Source organism: Carcharhinus amblyrhynchos, chromosome 23 (genome assembly GCF_965287045.1).
Source record: "Carcharhinus amblyrhynchos chromosome 23, sCarAmb.v2.hapA, whole genome shotgun sequence".
Lineage (NCBI taxonomy): Eukaryota > Metazoa > Chordata > Chondrichthyes > Carcharhiniformes > Carcharhinidae > Carcharhinus > Carcharhinus amblyrhynchos.
Window position 1 is genome coordinate 12,465,703 of NC_137346.1, and position 24,512 is coordinate 12,490,214.

The 24,512-nt window shown below is 39.4% G+C and overlaps 1 protein-coding gene across 4 annotated transcripts in view; it reads right to left on the reverse strand.

Annotated features, from left to right (window-relative positions):
* Positions 1–870: 870 nt before the first annotated feature.
* mettl16 (methyltransferase 16, N6-methyladenosine) overlaps positions 871–24,512 on the reverse strand; it is a 130,295-nt gene continuing 106,653 nt past the window's right edge. For all 4 annotated transcript variants that reach the window (XM_080210816.1, XM_080210813.1, XM_080210814.1 and 1 more), the window contains exons 9-10: positions 8,349–8,519; positions 871–2,644 (exon numbers count right to left, since the gene is read on the reverse strand). In XM_080210816.1, the coding sequence (XP_080066942.1) occupies positions 2,015–2,644; positions 8,349–8,519 (801 nt within the window). In that variant the 3' untranslated portion in view covers positions 871–2,014. The remainder of the gene's footprint in view (positions 2,645–8,348; positions 8,520–24,512) is intronic.

Here is a 24,512-nt window from a genome sequence, read left to right on the forward strand (position 1 = left end):
ACCAGTATAATAGGCTGTCCTAACTCTTCTAAAAAAGCACACACGCCCAAATTAGGGTGGGGAAAACTGCTAAAAAGCAATATTGGATGATTAAAAACAATATAAAACTGAACAGTACAAGAGGAAATAAATGCATTATTAGTACTACAATTATACATACATTTAAGATGATGCCCAGATTTTAATATGGATTTTCCATGGTCTAACTGGCTGATAAATTTGCAGAAACTTCATGGCTTTTGTTCCCACGCTTGGTTTGATACAGTCCTCATAAAGTAATTAAAATTAACAATTATTTTCCATCTGACAACAGAATGGCACAACAGGTCAAATCAAAAGACTGCACATAAATTACCAATATCTAACATCACTGTGAAGTAAATGGCTTACAGCTTTGCTGGCTCTATCTCCCCTTTTAAATGTCAGGCATGGGAACACTCTTACCTCTGAGTCAGAGGGTTGTGTTTACAAGTCCCATTCCAGGAACTTGTGCACGCAATTCTAGGCCAACACTTTAGTACAGTCCTTGTGGAGTGTAGCAGTGTTGAAGGTGCCATATTTTAGATGAGACTTCAAACTGAGATCCCCTATACCTTCTCAGGTGGATGTAATAAATCCCATGCACTATTCTGAAGAGGACCAGGGGAGTTATTCTGGATATCCTGGCTAATATTTACCCCTCAATCAAGATAATAAAGAAGTTATCTGGCTATCACTGGGATTTTGTTGTGCACAAACCAGCTGCTGTATTTCCTACATTAGCATAGTTACTACACCTCAAAATGCATCATTGTCTTGGAACATTCCGAGGTCATGAAATGTGTGACAAGTCTTGTCAAAGGTTTGCCAAATACAAATTTGTGAAAACAGGACAAAAGTTAAATTTAGTCAGAAGTTGCATTTCACAGTACGCAGATAACATCTTTACAACTGATGTATTGATAACTTGCTGCATTTTCTGTTTGCAAAGAAATTCCCAGGAATTGCTTGCTTAAATAAATAAACTGGCTGAAACTGGGACACTTGAGGGGGCTAGGAGTGTGCTTCAGAGTTATAAAAAAAACACTGCAAAGCTCTTCCATTTGTAAACTTTTTGTTCTTAAGTAAAACTGGAAGCCAGCAACCTTTTAGTATCCCACCCAAATGGCCATTCTTCATGTATGAGACAATATGAGCGCTCCTGGAGATGGCCTCACCAGGTACTCTCTCAAACACAAAAAAAATTTCAATTCTAGTTCAACATTTTCTTTCCTGCTTTCCTTACTCTCCTTCTTCATGCTTGGCAATCATCTTTCACTTTATTAAATGCCTCAAGATGTCATTCTGTTAGAGGAGACAGGGATGCAACTGAGACGTGAATGTATAAGAGAGTACGAGAGATAGCAAACTTCGTGAGAAAATATTAAAAACCAAAAGGTGAACTTTAAGTGTTACGTGCGTAAAATGGACTAAAATACAGAACAGAAACAGAGAGAAACAAAATCAGGAATCATTTAAGAACAAGTTAAATGCTACAATGAGAACAACTTTTGAAGTAATTATGGATGGATGAACTAAATGGGCCAAAATGCCTCCCAATTATCTTGTAATCTTTTGACACTATAACGTAAGCAGTAGTAATTCCTTTAAGTGTCACTGGGAGATCTGTTTTTTCAAACTGTAAACCCCCTCTCATCAAAACAGCATTAGGTTTATTTGTAACTAATTGTCTAGTTATCAGATAATTAAACAAATACTTGCAATTTAGCCTTCTGGTGGAGTAACACTAAACCATGGGGGTTTATTTGCTCATTCGTGTGATCAGAGATGAGAATTTCTTTTTCACGTTTTTGATAGTACACAGGATGAGATGTGTAGCTCAAATAGCATACAGAATAACACCATTCTCAAAATTCTGGAAAATCAAATGCAAACCAGTAAAGAAGCTCACAAGTAGTTTTGAAACCTGGGAATTTATCCATGTAAAGCTAGCAAAAAAGTACAGTTTGCATCCTGACAATAAGGAAGTATTCCTTTAACTAACCACCAGTTTGAAAATCTGGTTTTGCAGATAGGTAGACAGCTGGTTCATTAAGTCCCTATTCTGTCCCTCAACCCAGTGCATTTCTACATGGGCATTCATTCCATCCCTCTTCACATTCATCAGACACTTGAATAAAAAACAACCTCCACTCTCTTTTGGAGTATCTTCCCCCACTGGGTTTTGCATGGTTGAACAGGATATTTCCTGCTCAACTGCATCATCAGTTTTACAGTCAGCAAAACTAGTTTCACATTTTTCTTCTGTTTCCATATTATTTTCTTGATCGACCTGAAGATCATTCAACAAATTATTACCCCCACTGACTGGGAACTCCTCTTTGGCTCGGGCTGTTGCTTTTTCCGTTTCAGCATTGCTTTCTGCAGACTTGCTAAGATCAGATTCTTCCTCAGCCCTGACAGAACTAATATTAGCACTGCATTGCCTTTCAGTTGTCTGGTCTGCTTCTGTGGATTTCAGCACATTTGACGTGGCTCTGGGAAGCTCTCGAAGTTGCCTCACTCTATCTCGTTTCTTTCGCCGAACATGGACCCATGAATTCTGTATTGCTGTAAGAAATAAACTGACTTCACCTTTCCCACAAGGCACACGTTTATAAAGTACCTGCAAAGACAAAGGAAAATGGTTGTGCAATAAAAATTGACTTTGGCATTCTGGTTCCATTGTCTTGTCACTTTTGTATGTGGCCATCTGTTTCTGGTTGTGAGAACAATCCTCCTAACTTATCAGAAACCCAAAAAGTCAAGATCTAGCATAGATAAAGGAAGTATATGTCAGATTGTGAAGTGAATTTTTTGCACCTTAACAATCCAAAAACTGCTGAAACTTATTAGTTTGCATTTAAAAAGTTTTGAGCTCCAAATAATTTGCATCAGATCATGTAAGTAACCAAAGGAATGTGAGAAATTATAGCTAGACACATTTGAATTAGCAAGTAATTTGAATTAAAGGACTTCAAATTAAGAGTTCACTGTACACTAGTTCATTTCCCAGAACGTCATTCCAATCTGGAATGATGTTGAGGTGTTTAGCTGCTTATCTGGCCCATCCCTTTAAGATCATTGCTCAGATACTCGCTGAGGTACTGGCCTATATAGTCCTTAAGGCTACTGCTTGGGGCAACTACTGCAAATCACTGTCTAAGACCTTTCAACCATAGTGAACCGAGGGGAGCAGAACCTCCTTGGGTCAAATGACTCAGTGAATGAATACAGTGAAAATTACATGTATCTCAGTCGTATTGAAGTATCTCGGAGTGCAACTTGTTCTATATAGAGAACTTTTAAATACAATGGCACCATTTGTGAGGACCATTGTAAAATGTCTGAAATGCTTCCTTTATTGATGCATCTCAGAGTTACTTGATGTATGTAAAGAACCTGAATATTATTGCATTTTGTGTGATGGCCATTTTGGAATGTTTGTAATGTTCTTGCAGATTTCTTATGAATAAAATATAGTTTTCAAAAAACAAAAGGCCATTGCTGTTAAGGAGATAAACTTGCAGATTGCAAGGTGCTTGGAAATTTCCAGCTCCAGGTTTACCTGCAAACTTCCCTCAGTTTTAGCGTTTAACCTGTAATTAATATCAGCATGAATAGATTGCCTGAGACATTGCTATGTGATAAATGATAAATAAATTAGGATTAGCTGTCTCTGGATCTGAATGAGTGTATTATGCACATGCAGCCACTTGGGAACTCTTTATAGGCTTACTACAACTGAACAAGGAAAACGGAGGTGTTCCTGCAAGATTTTTATTAAACAATGTACCAACTATCTTATAACAGAGGCCATCCAACTTTAGTTTTCACAGAAAAACTGATGTACTTTGATATTAGATCCCCAAAACACCGTTAAAAACCCCCACAAAAGTGGAACTTGAAAAAAGGTTCTGCAGAACTCAGTCAACAGTTGCAGGAACTCCACCACTGAAAGAAGTTTAAAGATAATTGGATGAAAATAAGATACCAAAACAAATTGACTTTTTGCTGATTGACTACTTCATAAAACAACTGGGCAAGTTCGTAAAACTATTTCATAAAACACCTGGTGGGGGGAGGAGCGGGGTGGGCAATGTGGTTAACTCTTAACTACCATTTGAAATGCCTGGCAAGCCACTTGGTTGCATCAAACCGCTACAAAGCCAATAAAATGAATGGAATCGGATCACCCGACATCAACGTAGGCACTAGAAACCGCAATTGCAAATCCAACCCTGTCGGCCCTTCAAAGTCCTCTTTATTAACATCTAGGGGCTTGCGCTGGACAACGGTCTCATAGACTAATCAAGCAACAACCTGACATAGTTCTACTCATGGAATTGTACATTATATATAATGTCCCAGACACCACCATCATTCCTGTCCCACCAGCAGGACGGACCCAGTAGAGGTGGACAGTAGAGGAGAGTGTTGTCCTGGGAGTCCTCAACATCAACTTGGGATCCAATAAAGTCTCATGATATCAGGTCAAACATGGAAAAGGAAACCTCCTGCTGATTATCACAGAACCTGCAGCTGAATGAATCAGTACTCATAGAAATAGCAGGAGTCGGCCACTTGGCCCTTCGAGCCTGCTCTGCCATTCATTTTGATCTTGGCTGATCATCAAGTTCAATATCCCGATCCCCTCCTCTTCCCTCCTCCATATCCCTTGATCCCTTTAGCCTCTAGAGCTACATCTAATTTCTTCATGAAATCATTCCTTCATGTTGAACACCACTTGGAGGAGGGATAAGGGCACAGAATGTACTTTGGGCGGAGAACTTCAACGTCCATCATTACAAGTGGCTTGGTAGCAGTACCACAGACCAGGTGGCCAAGACCTATAGGACATAATTGTTGATTGAGTCTGTGGCAGGTGATGAGGGAACCAACGAGAGGAAAAACATACTTGACTAGATCCTCACCAACCTGCTTGCTGCGGATGCATCTGTCTATGACAACACTGGTAGGAGTGACCACCACGTAGTTCTTGTGGAGGTGAAGTCCCACCTTCACACTGAGGATACTCTTTCATTATATTGTGTGACACTATCACACAACACAGTGATCGACTTCGATCAAATCTAGCAACTGAAAACTGGGCATCCCTGAGGCACTGTTGGCCTTCAGAAGCAGCATCACTGTGTTCACCCACAACCTGTAACCTCATGGCCCGCCATATCCCCCACTCTATCATTACCATCAAGCCAGGGGATCAATCCTTGTTCAATAAGAGAAGCATGCCAGGAACAACACCGAGCACATGTAAAAATGAGGTATCAACCTGGTGAAGCTACAACACAGAACTATTTGCGTGCCAAACAGCAAGTAATAGATGGCGTTAAGCGCATCAGACCCAAGCTCTGCAGTTCTGCCACATGCAGTCAGGAAGGGTGGTAGACAATTAAACAACTCACTGGAGGAGGAATATTCTGCAAATATCGCATCCTCAAATGATGATCTGCACATCAATGCAAAAGACAAGATTCTTGCAACACTCTTCAGCCAGAAGTGAATGATCCATCTCAGCCTCTTTTGGACATCCCCAGCATCACGGATGCCAGTCTTCAGCTAACTTGATTCACTTAACAAGACTTAGGAAATAGCTGAAGGCACTGAATACTGCAAAGGCTGTGGGCCTTGATACTATTCAGGCAATAGTACTGAAGACATGTTCCAGGGCTTGCAGCATCTATAGCTAAGATGTTCCAGTACAGCCATAACAGTGGCATCTACCCAGCAATGTGGAAAATTGCACAGGTGTGGGTTGTTCACAAAAAGCAAGGTAAATTCAGCCTGGCCAATTACCAACATATCAGTCTACTCTTGATCAGCAAAATGAAGGAAGGGGTCAACAGTGCTATCAAGCGGCTATTTTGCTAAGCAATCACCTGCTCGCTGATGCTCAATTTGGCTTCTGCCAAGGCCACTCAGTTCTTGATCTCATTACAGTCTTTGTTTGAACATCAACAAGAGAGCTGAATTCCAGAGGCAAGGTGAGAGTGACTGTCCTTGACATCAAGGCCGCATTTGACCAAGAGTAGCATCAAAATGCCCTAGCAAAATTGGAGTCAATACGAATCAGGGGAAACCTTCCATACAAAGGAACATGGTTGTGGTGGTTGGGGTCAATCATACCAGTTCCAGGACATCACATCAGGAGTTCCTTAGGGTAGTACCCTAGGCCTAACCATCTTCAGCTCCTTCATCATTGATCTTCTTTCCATCATAAGGTCAGAAGTGGGATGCTTGCTGATAAGTGCACAATATTCAGCACCGTTTGCGACTCCTCAGATACTGAAGTAGTCCATGTCCAATTGCAGCGAGACTTGTACAATATTCAGGCTTGGGCTAATAAGTAACATTTGTGCCACAAACGCGCCAGGCAGTCTAACCAATATACCCTGTGACATTCAATGGCTGAATCCCCCACTATGAACCTCCTAGGGTTACCATTGACCAGAAACTGAACTGGACTAGCCATAATAATACTGTGGCCACAGGAGCATGTCAGAAGCTAGGAATTTTGTGGCAAATAACTCACTTCCTGACTCCCCAAAGCCGGTCCACCATCAGCAACACAAGTCAGGAGTGTGATGGAATACTCTTCATTTGCCTGAACAAGTGCAGCTCCAACAATGTTCAAGAAACTTGATCCCATCAAGGACAAAGCAATGTCTTTTCCACAAACATTCACTCTCTCCACCACTGATGAACAGTGGCAGCAGTGTGTACCATCTACAAGATGCACTGCAATAGCTCAACAAGGCTCCTGAGGCAGCACCTTCCAAACCAAGAACACAACCATCTAGAAGGACAAGGGCAGTAGACACATGGGAATATTACCACCTAGAAGTTCCCCACCAAGGCACTCACCATCCTGACTTGGAAATACAACACCATTCCTTTACTGTTGCTGGATTGATCCTGGAACTCCCACCCTAACGGCATTATGGGTGTACTAACACAGGGTCTGCGGTGGTTCAAGAAGGGAGCTCACCACCACGTTTTCTAAGGCAATTAGAAATGAGCAATAAATGTTGGCCTTGCCAAAGTTACCCACATCCTATCAATGAATTTTAAAAAAAACCTTTTCTGATAGTTAAGTTTTGCAAGCTGATGAGCACTCACACTCAGAAATGTGTGGATTGCTGGTAAATATTTTGGGTTGAAAATCCTTCCGTGGTATTTCTGCCTTTGGTTTCTAAGAACAGTCAACTGAATAATTTGTGGCAATGTTTTGTGAAACATTACTCACACTTGCATGTTTGACCAGCTGATTTTGCAATCTATAGTTCAACTCCAATCTACTCAATATTTTGAATTATCATTCCACTAATAGTTCATTGGATTGAATGGTGAGATATAGAATTGTTGAAATCCAGGTTGGCTGGCTCCAATGTGCTTAAGCAAATAAGAGTGTCAGAGACATTCTCCCTAATTGGTTGACTGTAGTAGGTGCACAGGGAAGGATGGGCACAAATCAACATTTAAGGTAGGGAATTCCTATTTTTACGTAATGAGAGTTGGGAGTGTTTAGAAAGTTGTACTTTCCTTTGAGCTGTCTGTGAGGTGGAAGTAGAGACAAGCTATGTTTTCAAAAGGAAATTGAACAGGCACTTAAAAGAAATAAACTTAGGAAGGGCTACAGAGACAGGGCAGGAGAATGATACTGACTGGATTGCCCTAGACAGCTGGCATGGATGCAATGAGTGATCTGATCTTAAATGAGACAGTTGTGGGACCATTACAGAAGATAGCAAGGGAAAATAATTAACCACGGTTCATGATCTTGTGATATCTCCATGTGAAATATGGTAATAATAACCCACCAACAATTACGACAGTGCAAAACTGAAGGCCTGATATAACCTGTGGTATGATACGTTGCCATTTATTTTACTGTCGTTGTAGCTTTTCCATTAATGACACCTGAAAACAGATACATCTCTATACTGTAGTCTCATGTGCTACAACAGGTGGGTAGTAAGTAGTAATTCCATGGTTCATTTAATGTGCAACAAGTTCTTAATCCATTTTAAAATAATGTTTCTCTTTGTTATTATGTCATCTCCAAAAGTCAAAACCTTACATCATATTCCTTGGTGAGAAGAGCAAGAGGCAACTTGTTTCTAAGCATCAGTTTTGCACCATTATCAATCAAAAGTGGCTTTTTCCAATGAGTTTATCTCTTTCCTCATTAGGAAATATGTTTCCTGTTTGGCACCAACTCCAAAGCTCCACGCAGAGAATCCCACACCCAACCTCACTGTGGTAACACACAAGTATTTCTTGTTAATAAGAGAGAATCTGAGATTTACCTTCAGCTCAGCAAGAATTTTCTCTATAGTCGTGGTTACTACCTCGATGTCCTCTGTAGGCACAGGGTCTGAACCAACTTTATTCTTCAATACCTTGACTGTGGATTGTAAAACTGTGAAGGTAATAGGCTTCCGAGGTTTCTCCAGCTTTCTTTTCTTGGAAGGAGGTGACTGAGGTAATAAAGAGACAGCTTGGTTATGAAACTCCTCCTTATGAATCTCTTACAGTATGAAGTTGCCACTGAAAATTGGCAAAAAAAATTCTGCAGTTCTAACAGTCAAGTAGAACAGAACAAAATCTGATGCCACACTCAGAACACTTGATTTGTTAAACAAAAATTTATATGGGCCAGAATTTGATATAGCAAGTCATTTAACTGTATTTGGTAATAGCCGGACTTGCTCTTATACATTAATGTTTTCAATGTTTTTGAAATCTTAAACAATTAGTTCCACACTTGTAATAGTTAAACTCCAGCAGTAATTATCACATCATATTGTTAAACAAGATATTTAAATTTAAAATGACAGGGCTCAAGTTTGTGGCAAACTACCGGGCAAATGCAGCAACTATTTCTTCAGTTGGAAGTGGGCATTGCTGGCAAGGTCAGAATTTGTTGCCCATCTCTAATTGCCCTTCAATTGAATGGCTTGCTAAAGCATTTCCAAGAGCAGATAAGAGTCAACCACACTGCCGTCCAGACTGGTAAGGAAGGCAAATTTTCTTCCCTAAAGGATATTAGTGAACTATGTTTGGCTGCAGATCAAAAACCACAAGGTTTATTACGAAGTTAGACCAAACCCCAACTAATTGCTATTTTATGTTGTGAGGATATGGTGTTTCACTCCAGGTGTGATTCTATTGACACATTAGGAAGCTTTTACCAAAACAAACTTTATTTAACAATATTGTTCAACTATAACAAATTAATTAGTTTAACATTTGAACAATACTTAAACATAAGATAATTCTTAACTGCTAACATACCTCTATTAGTTCTATTTCAAGCAATATTCCTATTAAAAACTTAAAACCCCTCTTCAAAATCAGTTAGCAAACAATACAGCTTACATGTTTGTACTTGTTAACAGTCCTAGAGTTTTTTGAACACTTCTGGAGAGAAAGAGAGAGAGAGCGCTCTTCTGAGAGACAGGCACACACTTTTTAAACAGTTCCAGTCAGCAGCTGTTCTTGATTTTTAAAATCTCAAACTAAAACACTGCCTTGCTGCAAGCTTAGCTCCTCCCTTTAGTCATATGACCCTGTCAACCAACCTGATCAAAACCCTACTCTGAAACCCCAAGGGAAACCCAAATAAACAAAAAATGCATTTCTATGTTTAAGCTAATACATACATAGCTAAAATCAGTCATTATCCCACATTCTTAACATCTGAGCTGCCTGCTGCCCAGACAAATTGACATCATATAAAACCGAGCTGATTTTCAAATATTCCCCTTACAAGAAATACGATAAGAATATGTTTAAGGGCACTGTATCATCACAGCTGATAGTGTTTTACGACAATCAGTGATAGCTTCATGTTTACCATTACTGAGACTGGTTTTCAATTTCAGATTTATTAATTAATTTAGTTTCTACCAACTGCCATGGTGGACATTGAACTGATGTCCCAAAGCATTAGGTGGGTCTCTTGACTACTAATCCAGTGACATTACCAGAATGCTAGTCTCCCCTAAACTGTTTAAGAAGTCACTTTAAAGTTTAATTAAGTTGTGGTTTAACCTCTAGCTTGTCAAAAACTGAAAACGATTCTGATCATACAAGAGCAATCCATATTTAACCGAGGGTTGTATTAATGAACATTAATAATGAAAACTTCTTCTCAATTAGATTCTAACTATCTTTCCTCTTACTGATTGCCTTCCCTAAAAATGCTACTTTTATTGGGTGATCCTAGACAGTGCGTCAAGTTATTCAATAAGAACATAAGAAATAGGAACAGGAGCAGACAATTCAGCTCTTCAAGCTCACTCTGCCATTCAATACTATCATGGTTGATTTTCTAATTGAACACTATTTCTTTCACCATCTTCATTCTCCTTCATGTTTTTTATATGCAGAAATCCATTGATCTTAGTATTCAACACACTCAATGACAAAGTCTCCACTCTGGGGCAGAGAATTCTAAAGATTCACCATCCTCCACGTGAAGAAATTTTTCCTCATCTTAGTTCTAAATGGCCTGCCTGTTATTAGGAGACAGCGTGCCCTGGTTCTAGACACCCCATCCTTCATGCATCTGCCCTATCGAGCCCTGTAGGAACTCTGTATGCTTGAATGAGACCATCTTTTGTCCTTCTTGTTAGGAATTTAGACATTAACAGTGAACTTGAGGTGGAAACAAAAATAACAAATAGGTAACACCATTAACAGGCATCAAGAAGAATACAGAGATGCGATTTGCCCAGTAACAAGGTTAGCAGGTGTCTAGAGAAATTGTTTACCAGGGATCTTCTAAAGGCAATGGATTTGACAGACAGCCAGCCAAATTCACAGGGTGGGAAATCAAAGTGGCTGAACACTATATCTTTAACACTCTCTTCGGGGAGAGAGGCTAGTTTTCCATCCAACTGCTAGACAGGCCAATACCTTCAGAGAAGCCAGTTCAATCAATGATCACATTATTCCAAATAAATAGACACCACTAATAGCTAGTGTTTCAAGTTATCCTTTGTGGTTTGTGACACTCTCACAGGTAACAGCAACATGGTTCCTGACACTTCTAAATTCCAGAGAATAAATGCTCAGTCTATTTAATAGTAGAGAGTGCCACTGCCAGGTCTGATGTTGTCCTCACTCAACAACTATAAGTGTACGCATACCAGCCTTCACAGCCTTGCTTCTCATCTCAGGTGTGGTGATCCTCAGGTTAAATCACCACTCAAAGGGGAGAGAAGACCATGGTCATCTATGATTATGATGAATTTGTCTTTCCATTTATAAACCCAAATGTTGGGCAGCAATTAGGAATAGGAAACCTTGATGATTTTTCCTTCTTTCTGGGTGCTGAAGCCAACTACATGAGCACAAATGCACCAGTTGAATTGTTCTGACTGAAAACAGATTATTCAGCACAGCCTAGCAACAATAATTTATTTCTAACTTTTCAAATTTTATTTTGGTATGGACTGTGTAAAACATAGAACATTACAGCGCAGAACAGGCCCTTCGGCCCACGATGTTGCGCCGACCAGTTAAAAAGCAATGACCCTCTAACCTAAACCAATCCCTTTCCATCCATAAACCTATCCACAGATCCCCTAAACGCTCCCAAACTAGGCGCATTTACAACTGCAGCAGGCAGGGCATTCCAATCCCTCACCACCCTCTGGGTAAAGAACCTACTCCTGACATCCGTCCTATAACTACCACCCCTTAATTTAAAGCTATGCCCCCTCGTGCTAGCTTTCTCCATCCGAGGAAAAAGGCTATCACTGTCCACCCTATCTAAACCTCTAATCATCTTATATGTTTCAATAAGGTTCAATAATGTTTCAACTGCAGTTTTGTATCAATACCAAGAGGCCAGAAGATACGCTACAAATTCACCTCACATCATTAGTCCTGCAACTTGGTGAATCTATCAGTGAGAAGTAATCAAAGAGGGAAGAACACAAAAATGTCACACAGGAAGGAGTCATACTAAGATTGCCTCCTGCTTCTCCATCAAGAGCTGCAAAAGCAAAGCTTTGATAGTCCTCTCTACTGGGAACTGAGAGAGGGGGAAAAATAACTCTTACGAAGCTGGCTGGCATACATAATGACTAACTTCCAAGCAATTAACGAAACGGATTTGCACTTATATCAGTAGAACTATTCTTCTTCGCCTGGCCAAATCTTCCAGACAGGGAACTTGCAAAGTTGGGGTTTGCACTGTACCATGATAGGATGTAGATTGTTAGTACAGAACTGCGCATTATTAATAGCACATTTAATTAATGAATGAAACTTGTGATGTATAACCAAGTGTTGAGAAAACTTAGAACAAATCTCTGTATAATTCAACTATTAGGCAGCACGGTGCCTCACAGTTCCAGGGCTCTGGGTTTATTCCCACCTTGGGTGACTGTGTGAAGTTTGCACATTCTCCCTGTGTCTGCGTGGGTTTACTCCAAGTGCTTCATTTTCTTCTACAGCTCAAAGATGTGCAAGCTCAGTGGATTGACCATGCTAAATTGTCCCTTGATGTCCAAAGACGTGTAGGTTAAGTGGAAGAACCATGGTAAATGCACAGGGTTACTAGGATGGGGGATGGGCCTGGGTAAGATGTTCTTTCAAAGAGTTGGTGCAGACTCGATGGACTCAATGGCCTTCTTCTGCACTGTAAGGATTCAATGGTTCTATTAAATATCTCGGCACTATAACGGGTTTACCTCTGATTTATTAGGTAGTTACAGGGCACTAAATCAGAAAGGATAGTGTGAATGAGATATTCTTCCTCTAAACAGCACATTTTTCCCCCCGGAGTACTGTTTATTCTGCCCCATGGAAATTCCTGGTCCCACAATACATCAGATTGCATCTTATTTTCGCTTGGGAATTGAGTTAAAACAGATGACTCATATCAGCACCTGCCAGTGATTTGTCCAATTTGCACTGCTTGTGGCCACAGGTAATGGTGTCCAAATATTTAGTAGCCAGATTCACAACTTAAGCGACTGAAATACTCCAGCATGATTTCCGTAGTCATCTTGATTTTTGCTTATCCTTTAATTGGTTATTCATGTTTTCTTTGTTTACCACTTTCTTTTTTGTCCTCATTCTTGCTGGATTCCCTATGTTTCAGTCATCATCGTTTCTGTGAGGTGGTTTCCTAGGCCTTACTGGTAGATCAAGAACAAGTTTATATTCTTCAGCAATCTGCGTGAGAGTTATTGTTAACCAGGTATAATCTTTCATATGATTATCTCTGTCTAAAAGCCTTTCAGGGTTAACTCCCACTGGTTGCTCCTTTGTGGCTACCAGACTAATAACAGAATCAGAAAAAAAACGAGTAGATTGTCACCGAGGCTGGCAGAATGTGGCACTTTATTTATTTCTGTCTTAAGTGCAGTAGGTTCCAGTCTGAAAATCTGAATTTTTCTTTTCTGTATAAAAGAATGCCATTCATTCCAGCAAAACCTGTTCTTCACAGAAAAAGTTCTAAATTAAGGCTAACCACCAGGGGGCCTCATTCTCATGTTTTTATTCTTGACATTAGGAAAGGACAAAGCAAAAGATCTACAGCATTTGATCAGAAGCAGCGATAGTTAATAAATGTGCCTTCTATTCAAACTACAGAAAGCATTTTAAAAGTTAATTGTAAAAGTTAATCGATGATAACATTGTAAGTAAAGCTAACAATCAATGAAAGTGCAGCAACAACACCGTCAGCTAGGACAAGTCAATTCTAGTCAGTAAAAAAGTGGACATTAAACAAACGTAACGGAAACCTGCCATCTACCATTTCTTAAAGGCATCCCAGCTGTGTGTATAAATGTATTAGTACAACTGAGTCTCAGTACAACATGTACGAGAAATACATGCAACTTTTCTCTCTAAATTGAAGGTGCTGAAGAACATAAATTTGGAAAAATACTCTATTTAATTTAATGCTGAAAGTGGAAGCAGAGATAGTTTTTCTGACATCTTAACTTTCTGGAGAGGTAGGGAAGCGCAAGATGATACTGCTGCCCAAATATTCCTACCACTCCATTTGAAGTTGAACTGATTTTCTTTTCCACATGTTCCTTTAACTATGCTTGCTTTCAGGATGTATTTATTTTGAGACCGCTGATGGTTGTTGTGATATAAATGGCAGCTCAGTAAACTAAGGACTGTTCCCACCTCCAGACACTATGCCCACCACCACCATCACCTCCAGGCACTGCGCCCATCACCACCGCCACCTCTAGGCACTGAGCCCATCACACTCCAGGCACTGTGCCCATGCGCACTGTCTCCTCTAGGCACTGCACCCACTGTCACCTCCAGGGGCACCTACCATCACCTCCTGACACTATACTTATCATCACTTCCAGGCACTGTGCCCATCATCACCTGCTCCTGGCACTCTGCCCATCATCACCACCTCCAGACACTGTGCCCATCACCAAAGGAGGACACTTTCCATGCGTGGTACAAACAGAGGCAAGAGGATTTTCTGGCTGTGGAGGACCGAGAGGCTCATCTCAGCTACACAAATGAGCAAAGTGCTATTTGCATTTACAAGGCTACTTTTACATTCACAATGATCTTCCCAAGAATGTACAACAGGAACAGTTGTGAATTAGCACAGAGGTATTGATATAATGGGCAAAATTGTGGCAAATGGTTTTTAAATGGCAGTCAAATGTGAGGTCATCCACTTTGGACTCAAAAGGACGGAAGAGTATTGTCTGAAAAGTAAGAATCAGTGGAGGTCCCAAGAAACCTGGCAGTCCATGTACACAGATCATGAAAATGCCACTAACAGAAAATCTTCAACAAGGCTAATGGAATACTGGATTTTATACCCAGAAAAATAGAATACAAGAGACCTCATGTTTCAGCTATACAAACCCCTGGTCAGACCACACTTGGAGTACTAAGTGTGGCTCTGAGTATCACACCTTGGACGCAGTGCAGTGCAGGTTTACCAGAATAACATTTGGATTCTAAGGGTTTAATGGCGAGGTGCAAATATACAAAGCAGGGTTGTATTCTTTGGAATTTAGGTTATATGGTGATTTGCATGAATTAAGAGGACCAGATAGGATGGAGAGAAATAATTTCTACTGGGTGCAGAGTTTAGAACTGGAAACATGGTTCAAACATTAGAGAGCCAGACCTTAGAGGAGTGAAATCAGAAAACACTTATTTACACAACTGTTGACAGAAAGTTGGAATTCTCTTCCACAAATGTTAATTGATACTAGATCAAGTGGTAATTTAAAAACTGAGATTGACCTTTGTTGTCATCAGGCATGGTTTACTGCTGGTCCTTCACGCAATAGTCCATTGGTAGGATTTGCACCAAATCTGTTAAAGTAGCTATTCAGTTGGATTCACTACAGGTCTTTGAACTTTCCAGATATATTGAATAGATTCCATACGGCTCTCAAAAAGTAGTCCACTTGTTTTCAATGCTGTTCAGGAGCTATGGAATTTACTCAGTATAAATAGAGCGAGTTTCTACAACACCTGGTACCCGAGAAGAGTACAGAGCTGTTTCCAGATGCAACATAAATATATAAGAGGTTAAAAATGTAAATATCAACATCCTACTAGTGAGGTCTTTCACTATTTTTGGTGCAATGTTCTGTTTGGGAGGCATTAGAATAAAGACAAAACAGCTATAAGCAGGTCAAATTCCCCTTTTCAAAAATACAGGTTCTCCATTAGTGAGTAAGGTATAAGCAATAGATTTAGACTGGGGCTAGTTAATATACCACAGAATATATTAGAATTATGCACTATATCAGCAGCAGAGAAATATCCTTGGAGCTAGCTGCCCCTTCCTGTTATATGACAATACACAAGGGAACATTCACCACATCTGCTGCTTTATATGCATTCTTAAGATGTGACACAATCAGCAATATTGTCATACAACAACATTAAAGGCTTACTGAAAATGACGGACTTGAAAGATATAAAAGAGCGCCATTTGTGAAAATGTGTAGGTGTAAAATAACCAAAGCATTCATATAGTGTCATCCAATGAATGGCTTCTCAACTCTAACCAAGTGATTTCTGAACCATACATCCTCAAAGATATTCTCCCTTGACAACTACAATGTCTAGATTGAGAGGGCAAGTGAGAGGAAAAGAAGACTGGCACAGGCAGAATATGAGAATAGAATGGGAGTTGCCATAAAAGGGGTTGTGAAGATCTTCAACTGGCATTTAAATAGTAGGTGGGTAGTAAAATGTGTAGTGAGTCCTATTATGGACAAAAAGGGTGATGTATGCTTGGAGATGCACTGCAAGGTTAGAATGCTTAATGAGTACTTTGCATTGATTTTTACGAAGGGGAAGCTGACAGTACTGCCACACAACCTTTTTTTTTCTTCCTTACTTTTTTGAACACTTTATATTCTTGAATATTAATGCCCAGCCCTCAGAAATTTGAACTATATTTCTGCTAGTCCCATTACATCATATTCCCAGATATTTGTGCTTGTAGCTCATTGAACCTATTCACTACACTTTGCAATTAGATATCTGTATTGTAAGCCTGTCTTTGTATTCCTCATAGTTCTTCTTTGTCCACTGTTATCTAAAATGGTACTAATTCCTTCTCGAGTACTAAGCAACACTCTCACTTTATGTACGTTACCTTTCTTTTCTACCTCTAAGTGTTAGTACCCAACTCCTCTGTCACTTTTGTTTAAACCAACTCCGCCCACACTCGATAACCACCCATGGAGGTCACTAATTCCAATCTTGTTGAGGTGCCAACTGCTCCTTTTGAATAGGTGTCTCCTGCCCCACCATCAGTCCCAATGCCCCAAGGATCTGAAGTCCTCCCTCATATACCATGCCTCAAGCCACACAATGATATTCCCTATCTTCACCCCTCCTAGTCCATGCCAGTGAGAGTAATCCAGTGATTACTACCTTTGAGGTCCTACTTTTTAAACTTCCTCCCTAGCTCCTGAAAATCTGACCATAGGACCTCACTACCTGCCTTCAATGTGTCATATCTTTCCTCTCCATGAGTGCTGCCAATCTTTTAAGTATCTCCTCTTTATCTTTAACCTATAGAATTTCCCTGCTTCCTCCTTTAGTGTGAAATTGACAGTTTTTTTTAATGAAATCAGATGCTAAAATATTAATTCAGTATCTCAGCAATAGGATCGCCATTTTTGGTGCCAAATCTATCAGAGCCAGTTCTTCCTTGAACATGTTGTACCTGGATTGGTTTTCTACTGGATTATGAATCTGACATTTATCTAAGCTTCCTTTTTGTGTTTCATTTTAATCTCCACATTTTCAGTCCTCCAGGGAGTTCTAACTATGGATACTCTTCCTTTTTCCCTCATGGGAATATGTCCAGTCTGTAGCCAAACTCTCCCTTGCTTGAAACGCTCCCATTGTGTTATTTACCAAACTTTGATCAAATTTACGTGGGCCAGACTCTTTTTAACTCACTGAAATTAGACCTGTTCACATTCCAGGGCTTTGGGGAAAGAGCGGAAGAGTAGGATAATTGGGCAGGTCTTTCAAAGAGGCAACACAGGGATGCCTTCTGTGCTGTATGATTTTAATGAGTAAATAAACTCTGGTTGAAATGGTACAATTAGTACTGGTATGATGCTCTAAATAACCTAATTCTGTGCTGTAATTTCCATTATTCTATAATAATAAAATATTGAGTTTAACATATGATCGTGAAAATAACGTGGGTGGTACATGGTAAAAAGACATAAATTCAATCTCCATGCCACTGAAATCCTGATTTTGGCCATTTTGTTGTTGGAATGTTCTGAGGGTAGGTCAGATGTTTCTTAAAAAAAAATTAAAGAAAACACATACACACCCAGTGAAAATAGAATTAAATATCTGAATATGCAATACCATAATACATTTCAAAATATCTCAAGGTACTTCACTCAATTAAATATTTTTAGATTAAAAAGACTATTACAGAGAATGAATGTGTCATTCTGCACCTGCAATGCCTTTCAAAAGTCATCCAAGGTGAACCGATGCAGAATGGCACAAGATGCTTTGGGTGGTTTTAGATCACAGAGAAAAACTGGTCAGGACACTGAAATAGTGCCTTTCTTTAACATTAATCTGAACAGCCAAACATCCGACCTTAAGTCTTGCTGATGGTTTGGGCCCAGGCAGATCAGACAGAAAAACAGAATTTTTCCAAAACAGAAATTGAATCAACGACCAGGCTGTTGTTTTTCCTTCATCACTGATGCATCTTCTTTTATCGTTTAAGAGACTAAAAACAACAGTGTCAGGAGATTTTGTCGACTGCCCACGTGAAGGGGAGGAAACTAGGCCAATTTTTCTGCCTAACTTGCTCTGATTCTTTCTTTTTTTCTTGGCAGCCTATCCTGATTCTGGGTCTTTAGGAGGTGAGTGTGTCAAAGAGAAGAAAAAAATCCCCCTGAGAAGATTACTAATCGCTGTGCACATCAACTGCACTGCATGGAACTGTTGCTGGGTTACTGCGAATCAGAAACCACCAGCATTCTGGTAGCAGGTTAAGTGCATCTAATGGAAGGCTAGGGAATGCATTATTAACAACATGCTGCTACCCAGACTGACAAATGTCAGCTTCTTCTCTGTTTTGATGTGTTTATTAATGGTAAAAATGTAACTGCGCTCAATACTCAATGTCCAGTGAATGGAACTAATGGTATACTTATTTGAAATAAGTTAAATATGCAAAAAACATTTTTAAAATAATTTTTAATTATATCAAAAATTGCCTAATTTTTCAGTTGTCTACTTTGAGAGCAAATTCACACTGGGTGCTCTCAATCATACTGAAAAATCATTAGTGTTGTTCTTTCTCTCTCTCTCCTTTATGTGCTGCTAAATGCTTGCTTTGAGTATCAAAACACCTGAGGACCCATTTCAAGCTTTGGTAATTTTTTTTTAATACACTGCTTTGAAGAAAAGCTAAACACCACATGTTCTGACCCAAGAGAAATAACTGAGGTTTTTACTGTCGACATGACTGGTAGATGTTGCTAAGTCAAGGTCATTTTAGCAACCACCTAATTCATTTTAAACCTGGTCTCATGCTTAGATATCAATCAGAGTCCAAACTAACAAGGGCTTATGTCCCCAGACAGCAGGCGAAGTCCCTAATTTCCAAACATTACGTGTCCAAACTACCCCATTAGAAGAGGATCTATGATGAATAGGTCCTAGCAATGACATACATAATCTTTATCTTTAAAAATCAAGAAGTAGGGGGAAAAAAAGAGTACTAAAAGAAAATCTCATTAATTTGCAAAACAGCTAACACGCATCAGCTGGTGTGCCACTGCAGCTCCAGACTGTGTAACACAAACACTAACAAGCCTGGGAATCCCACACTGAGCCCGAGGGGAATACAATAACAGGCAGAAGTACCACAGGAGGCTTCTCTCTGTAACTGAAGGCTGCGAAAAAACAGCACTTGCCAAGCAACACAAATACTACTGCGAACCTTAATATTCCAGTAAAATCTAGGAAGAAAAATAGTGCAATGTCAAAAATGTTTCTGAAATTTAACACGTCTCATTATTTTAACTCAGGGTCCACTGAACAATATATATTAAAAAAAAGGATAATAACTATCAAAACTCAAACTCTCCCGAGATAAACCTAAAATCCATGTTGCATTTCCCAATTAATAAAAGACAAACATATTGTCAGAAACAGAATGTTGAATTATTTTTCACTTAATGATAGAAAAGGTAAGTTTGTGGTTGAACAATTGTACGACACCACTTTTGCTTTATAGCGGCAAGGTTTGAAAAGACAGCAAAGTGCTGTTTGTAGACAGGGGTAGGGTGTGCATGCTTCTGTGTGTACATATGGGGTTGGGGGAGGGATATTAATACAAAATAATAAGATTAGATTGACAACTTCACTCCATGGCTCGGATGCTAAATTATGCTGTACTATACTATTTTGTTTCAAGATAGCCAAATGAAGCTCATGTGTCATTGTGGCCTTCTAAATAGTGGCACTAACCCCAGTCAAGGGTAACCAATGACCCTTGTTGTGGACACAAGTAGATGGGTTGTGAGGCCCCTATCCTACCTAGTATATAAGAACTATCTTCTGTGACTTAAGACCTGGGATCACACAGTAGGGACGGGAACCTGAGTTGCTAACTGGAGTTATCATCATTTTTGGATTAATACTTTTTCAGGAGGGAAGAGTAAACAAAAAGACGGAAGGATGTGATGAGATTGCCTTGAGAAATGTGTTTTGGTCATGTTTCTTGTGCAGGATCTGTTCTATGTACTTGGAGCTATTCTGTGGCTGATTGGCTGTTGGCATGAAAATCTGCATTTCAGCCTTTTGGCTAAGATCAAGTGTAGTATCGACATGCTGCACTTGGTTAAAGTCATTAAGTTACATTTCAGCTTCATTTGAAGCAATTTCAGCCTTTTGGCTAAGATGCAAATAAGATCAAGCCTTGGAGGAGGAGCTATACCTACTCCAGTCAGCTTGGATCATGCAGATCAAGCCTAAGACAGGTGGTGAGAGCCCTGTCTTGTCAGCTTGGATTGGGAATGTCCCAACTTGTTGGGACTCTGAATTGGATTTAATTTGATTAGATTGGATTGGAATGAAGTTTGAAAAAAGAATTCTGAGTATAACCGGCATCCTCTATTGCTACTGTAGCAGTATAATTGCTAGAGTGTTTTTTTAAAATACAAACTAATACTTTTGTTGTTTTTAGTTTTCCCCTGGGATATCGCAGAGGACTGCTTGATTAGGTTGATTGGCAGGTAAGGTCATATGACCAGGTGAGGCCAGGCTTTCACAGGGAACTCAAGGCAGTCTGCTTTCTGGGATCTTTAGAGAGCCTATTCCGTACTTCTTGCTCAGTCCAAACTGGCGACTGGAATCTGCCAAGAAATAAGCCCTTTTCTCTGAGATACTGCTGCTTGTGGGTAGAGCTTTTTCTGGTAGTTGCTGCATGAGAATTAGAAGACAAGTGTCCGTATGGATCACTCTCCAGGAGTGTCAAAAGGCTAGAAATCTAGTACCCAAGTAAGCATCTTTGTTTTCCTGTGCTTCTACAGAAGGGATTTATGTCTATTGGGGATAGCTGGCTGTTAAGAATTATGTTTTGTCATGTTTAAGTCTTTTAATTGGTTATGCTAATTCTTCTTGTTATGTTCTAATTGCATTCTAAAATAAAATTTATTTTAATAAAAGCTTCTTAGTGGGTCATTTGAATCATATCTGGATTGAAACAACTTATGCTCATCCTAATGCCAAAATCAAATGTGAGTCTAGGCTAACTTCATAAAATAATTTAGAGTTTCTGATCTAGTCCATACCAAATTTAAAAAAAGTAATGTACAACTTAATTAAACTGTTCCTTAATAACATGGACATGCTGCAAATTCATGACAAGTAAGTTAGTTAGAAGGCAGCATATCCACCACAGTTCTCTCACACTGTACATGGAACTGCCAAATGACTTGTCTCACGTTAGAAATTGTAAAAATTATTCATGTAAAAAAAAACATGAAAACACTGGCAAAACTAAACATTTCTTTAAACAACAAAGGCCATTTAGAACACTGAACTCTTCCCTGGGACAGGTACAATGTGTCATGGCAACAGTAATGGAATCTGCATGCAACATTTTCTCTTTAAAAACAAAAAATTACTTTTCTGGGTTAAGTGATCATCTGTATTACTTGCCAATGAACCAATCTTTAAAACTCTTACAAAACTGGAACAGGCTTTCCACTAAAGCCTTTGGCTGTTAATCTTCAGTAAGTTTACATGCAAGTGCCATTTTGATCATGATGATATTCAGTTAATATTATAAATGGATGGAAGAAACACAATATTAAGAGGTTCTTAATAGTATCCTTGTCTAATTAAAAAAGTGTGCTTTATTAACATCCTCTTCCCAATAGCCTAGGAAATCTCACAGAGCATAGTGAAGTTATGTGATTTATTGGAGACTGAGAGATGGGAGTTTTCAGAAATGATCAACTCATGCAAGGTGTCTTTAATCATTGTGTGTTCACCCTTTGTGTTTAATTTTAAATGAGCACAAAAAAAGTTATTCTTGAGTCTTGGGAAAAAACGGTTTATTGAATTGGGAATTCAGCCAAAGAATAATTAAGTCATCTAATAGCTGGGTGCACAAAAAAGGGAAACAAAGTTGAGAGGAATTGTGGCAAACTTCTAAAGCATAGCAATATTAAAATATTGTGCAATAGTCCACAATATTTGTTTAACAATGTAGCAACCATTTTTGCAATTTATAGCAAAATCATACAATAATGATCATGGTAGACGTGTGCTCAGTCATATAACAATGAACATGGAATTAAAATGATTGCTTTCCAACATCTCCATGAGTGTATGTTTCTATGCTACTTTGGAACTCAAGTAACAGGTAGATTTTCCATGGAATTTTAAGAGTGAAGAAAACACAATTAAGCAGCTCTTGGGCAGTTTATTGCACATACTGGTGATCAGAATATCCACTTTCAGCAAGAATCATTACCCACAGCAGTCAGAAAATGTACCTTCCAAGAAATAATGAGACTGGAAGAATCAATTGGAAAAAAAATGTAGTTTCACACAACCAATTCTCCTTTTTGGTGTTTAAAAATTCAAGCATGTTATATATTATAAATAGTAAGTATTACAAGTGTATTCAAATGTTACCTTCTTTTCAAGAATATATATTTGCTACAGCAAACATTATGGTACAAGGAAGAGTGAGCATATCAAAAAGTGAGATGCAATGAACTAAAACCCTGATTTGAACTCCAGAATTTCTCAAAAAGCCGAAACAAAGAACAAAGAACAGTATAGCACAGGAAACAGGCCCTTCGGCCCTCCAAGCCTGCACCGCTCATTGGTCCAACTAGACCACTTGTTTGTATCCCTCCATTCCCAGTCTGCTCATGTGACTATCCAGGTAAATCTTAAACGATGCCAGCGTGTCTGCCTCCACCACCGTACTTGGCAGTGCATTCCAGGCCCCCACCACCCTCTGTGTAAAAACGTCCCTCTGAAAGCTGAGTTATACCTCGCCCCTCTCACCTTGAGCCCGTGACTCCTCATGATCGTCACCTCCGACCTGGGAAAAAGCTTCCCATTGTTCGCCCTATCTATACCTTCTTAATTCTGCACACCTCTATTAGGTCTCTCCTCATTCTCCGTCTTTCCAGGGAGAACAACCCCAGTTTACCCAATCTCTCCTCATAGCTAAGATCCTCCATACCAGGCAACATCCTGGTAAACCTCCTCTGCACTCTCTCTAAAGCCTCCATGTCCTTCTGGTAGTGCGGCGGCCAGAACTGGACGCAGCACTCCAAATGTGGCCTAACCAGCGTTCTATACAGCTGCAACACAGACTCCAGCTTTTATACTCTATACCCTGTCCTATAAAGGCAAGCATACCATATGCCTTCTTCATCACCTTCTCCACCTGTGCTGCCACCTTCAAGGATTTGTGGACTTGCACACCTAGATCCCTCTGTGTTTCTATACTCTTGATGGCTCTACATGGAAACATGGAACTTTCCATAACAGAATGAGATCATTTGGCCATCTATCTGGAGGAGCATTCCTTGGTCCAATGTTCCTGCCATTCTCTATACTTTTCTAAAATTGTTTTCAAATAGTTATCCACCTCCCTTATTCATCCACCATTGTTTGTGATAAGGTATTTCACATCTAAATTAACCATGTAAAAAAAACCTCAATTTTTCACTAAATTGTTCCAGCAACAACTTAAATCTATAATGAAATGGTACCAACTCAACGACAAATAACTATTTTTCCTCCAAATGTATCAATCAAAATTTGCCATAAATTTCTACACTTTGTCATGTTTTGGGATTTTTGACTCTTTTGCTATAGAAGTACCTTGTTAAGATTTATATCACAATGCTATTAACTGAAGTGGCTAAATATATTGAACAGAGGCACGGAAAATGTACATTAAAGGTCAAACAAATCAATTCACAAAACCATGCCTTATCACTGCATTCATCGCGTGCCCTCTTTTCACCTGGAGAAAGAGAAAATGGCTTTATTTCATCTCTAAACCTGCATTATCCTTGATCTGAAAGTCAAGTGGAAACTGTGGGCAGAATAGTGTCTGTGGATATTGACACCATTGTTCCTATTGGTTAAATACTGTACTGGTATAGGTGCAATTGCTCATTATGATATTGCAGTTCAATTTCACTGTGTTTGAAAAATTGAGTGGGATTATTAACCCATTGTTATTCTAGTATTTGGCCAAGCATTTTAGAAGAGGCTGGGATTCAAATCTATTTTTTTTCCCCTCTGGGCAGCAAATAAATGTTTATTCTTCACGGATCTGTGAAGCGCAGTAGGATATTTTTCTACATTACAGGTGCTATGTAAACACCAGCAATCATTGTACATATAAGGCTCACAACCTATTTGCTTACTGCCTAAAGTGGCAAAATGTAGGATTC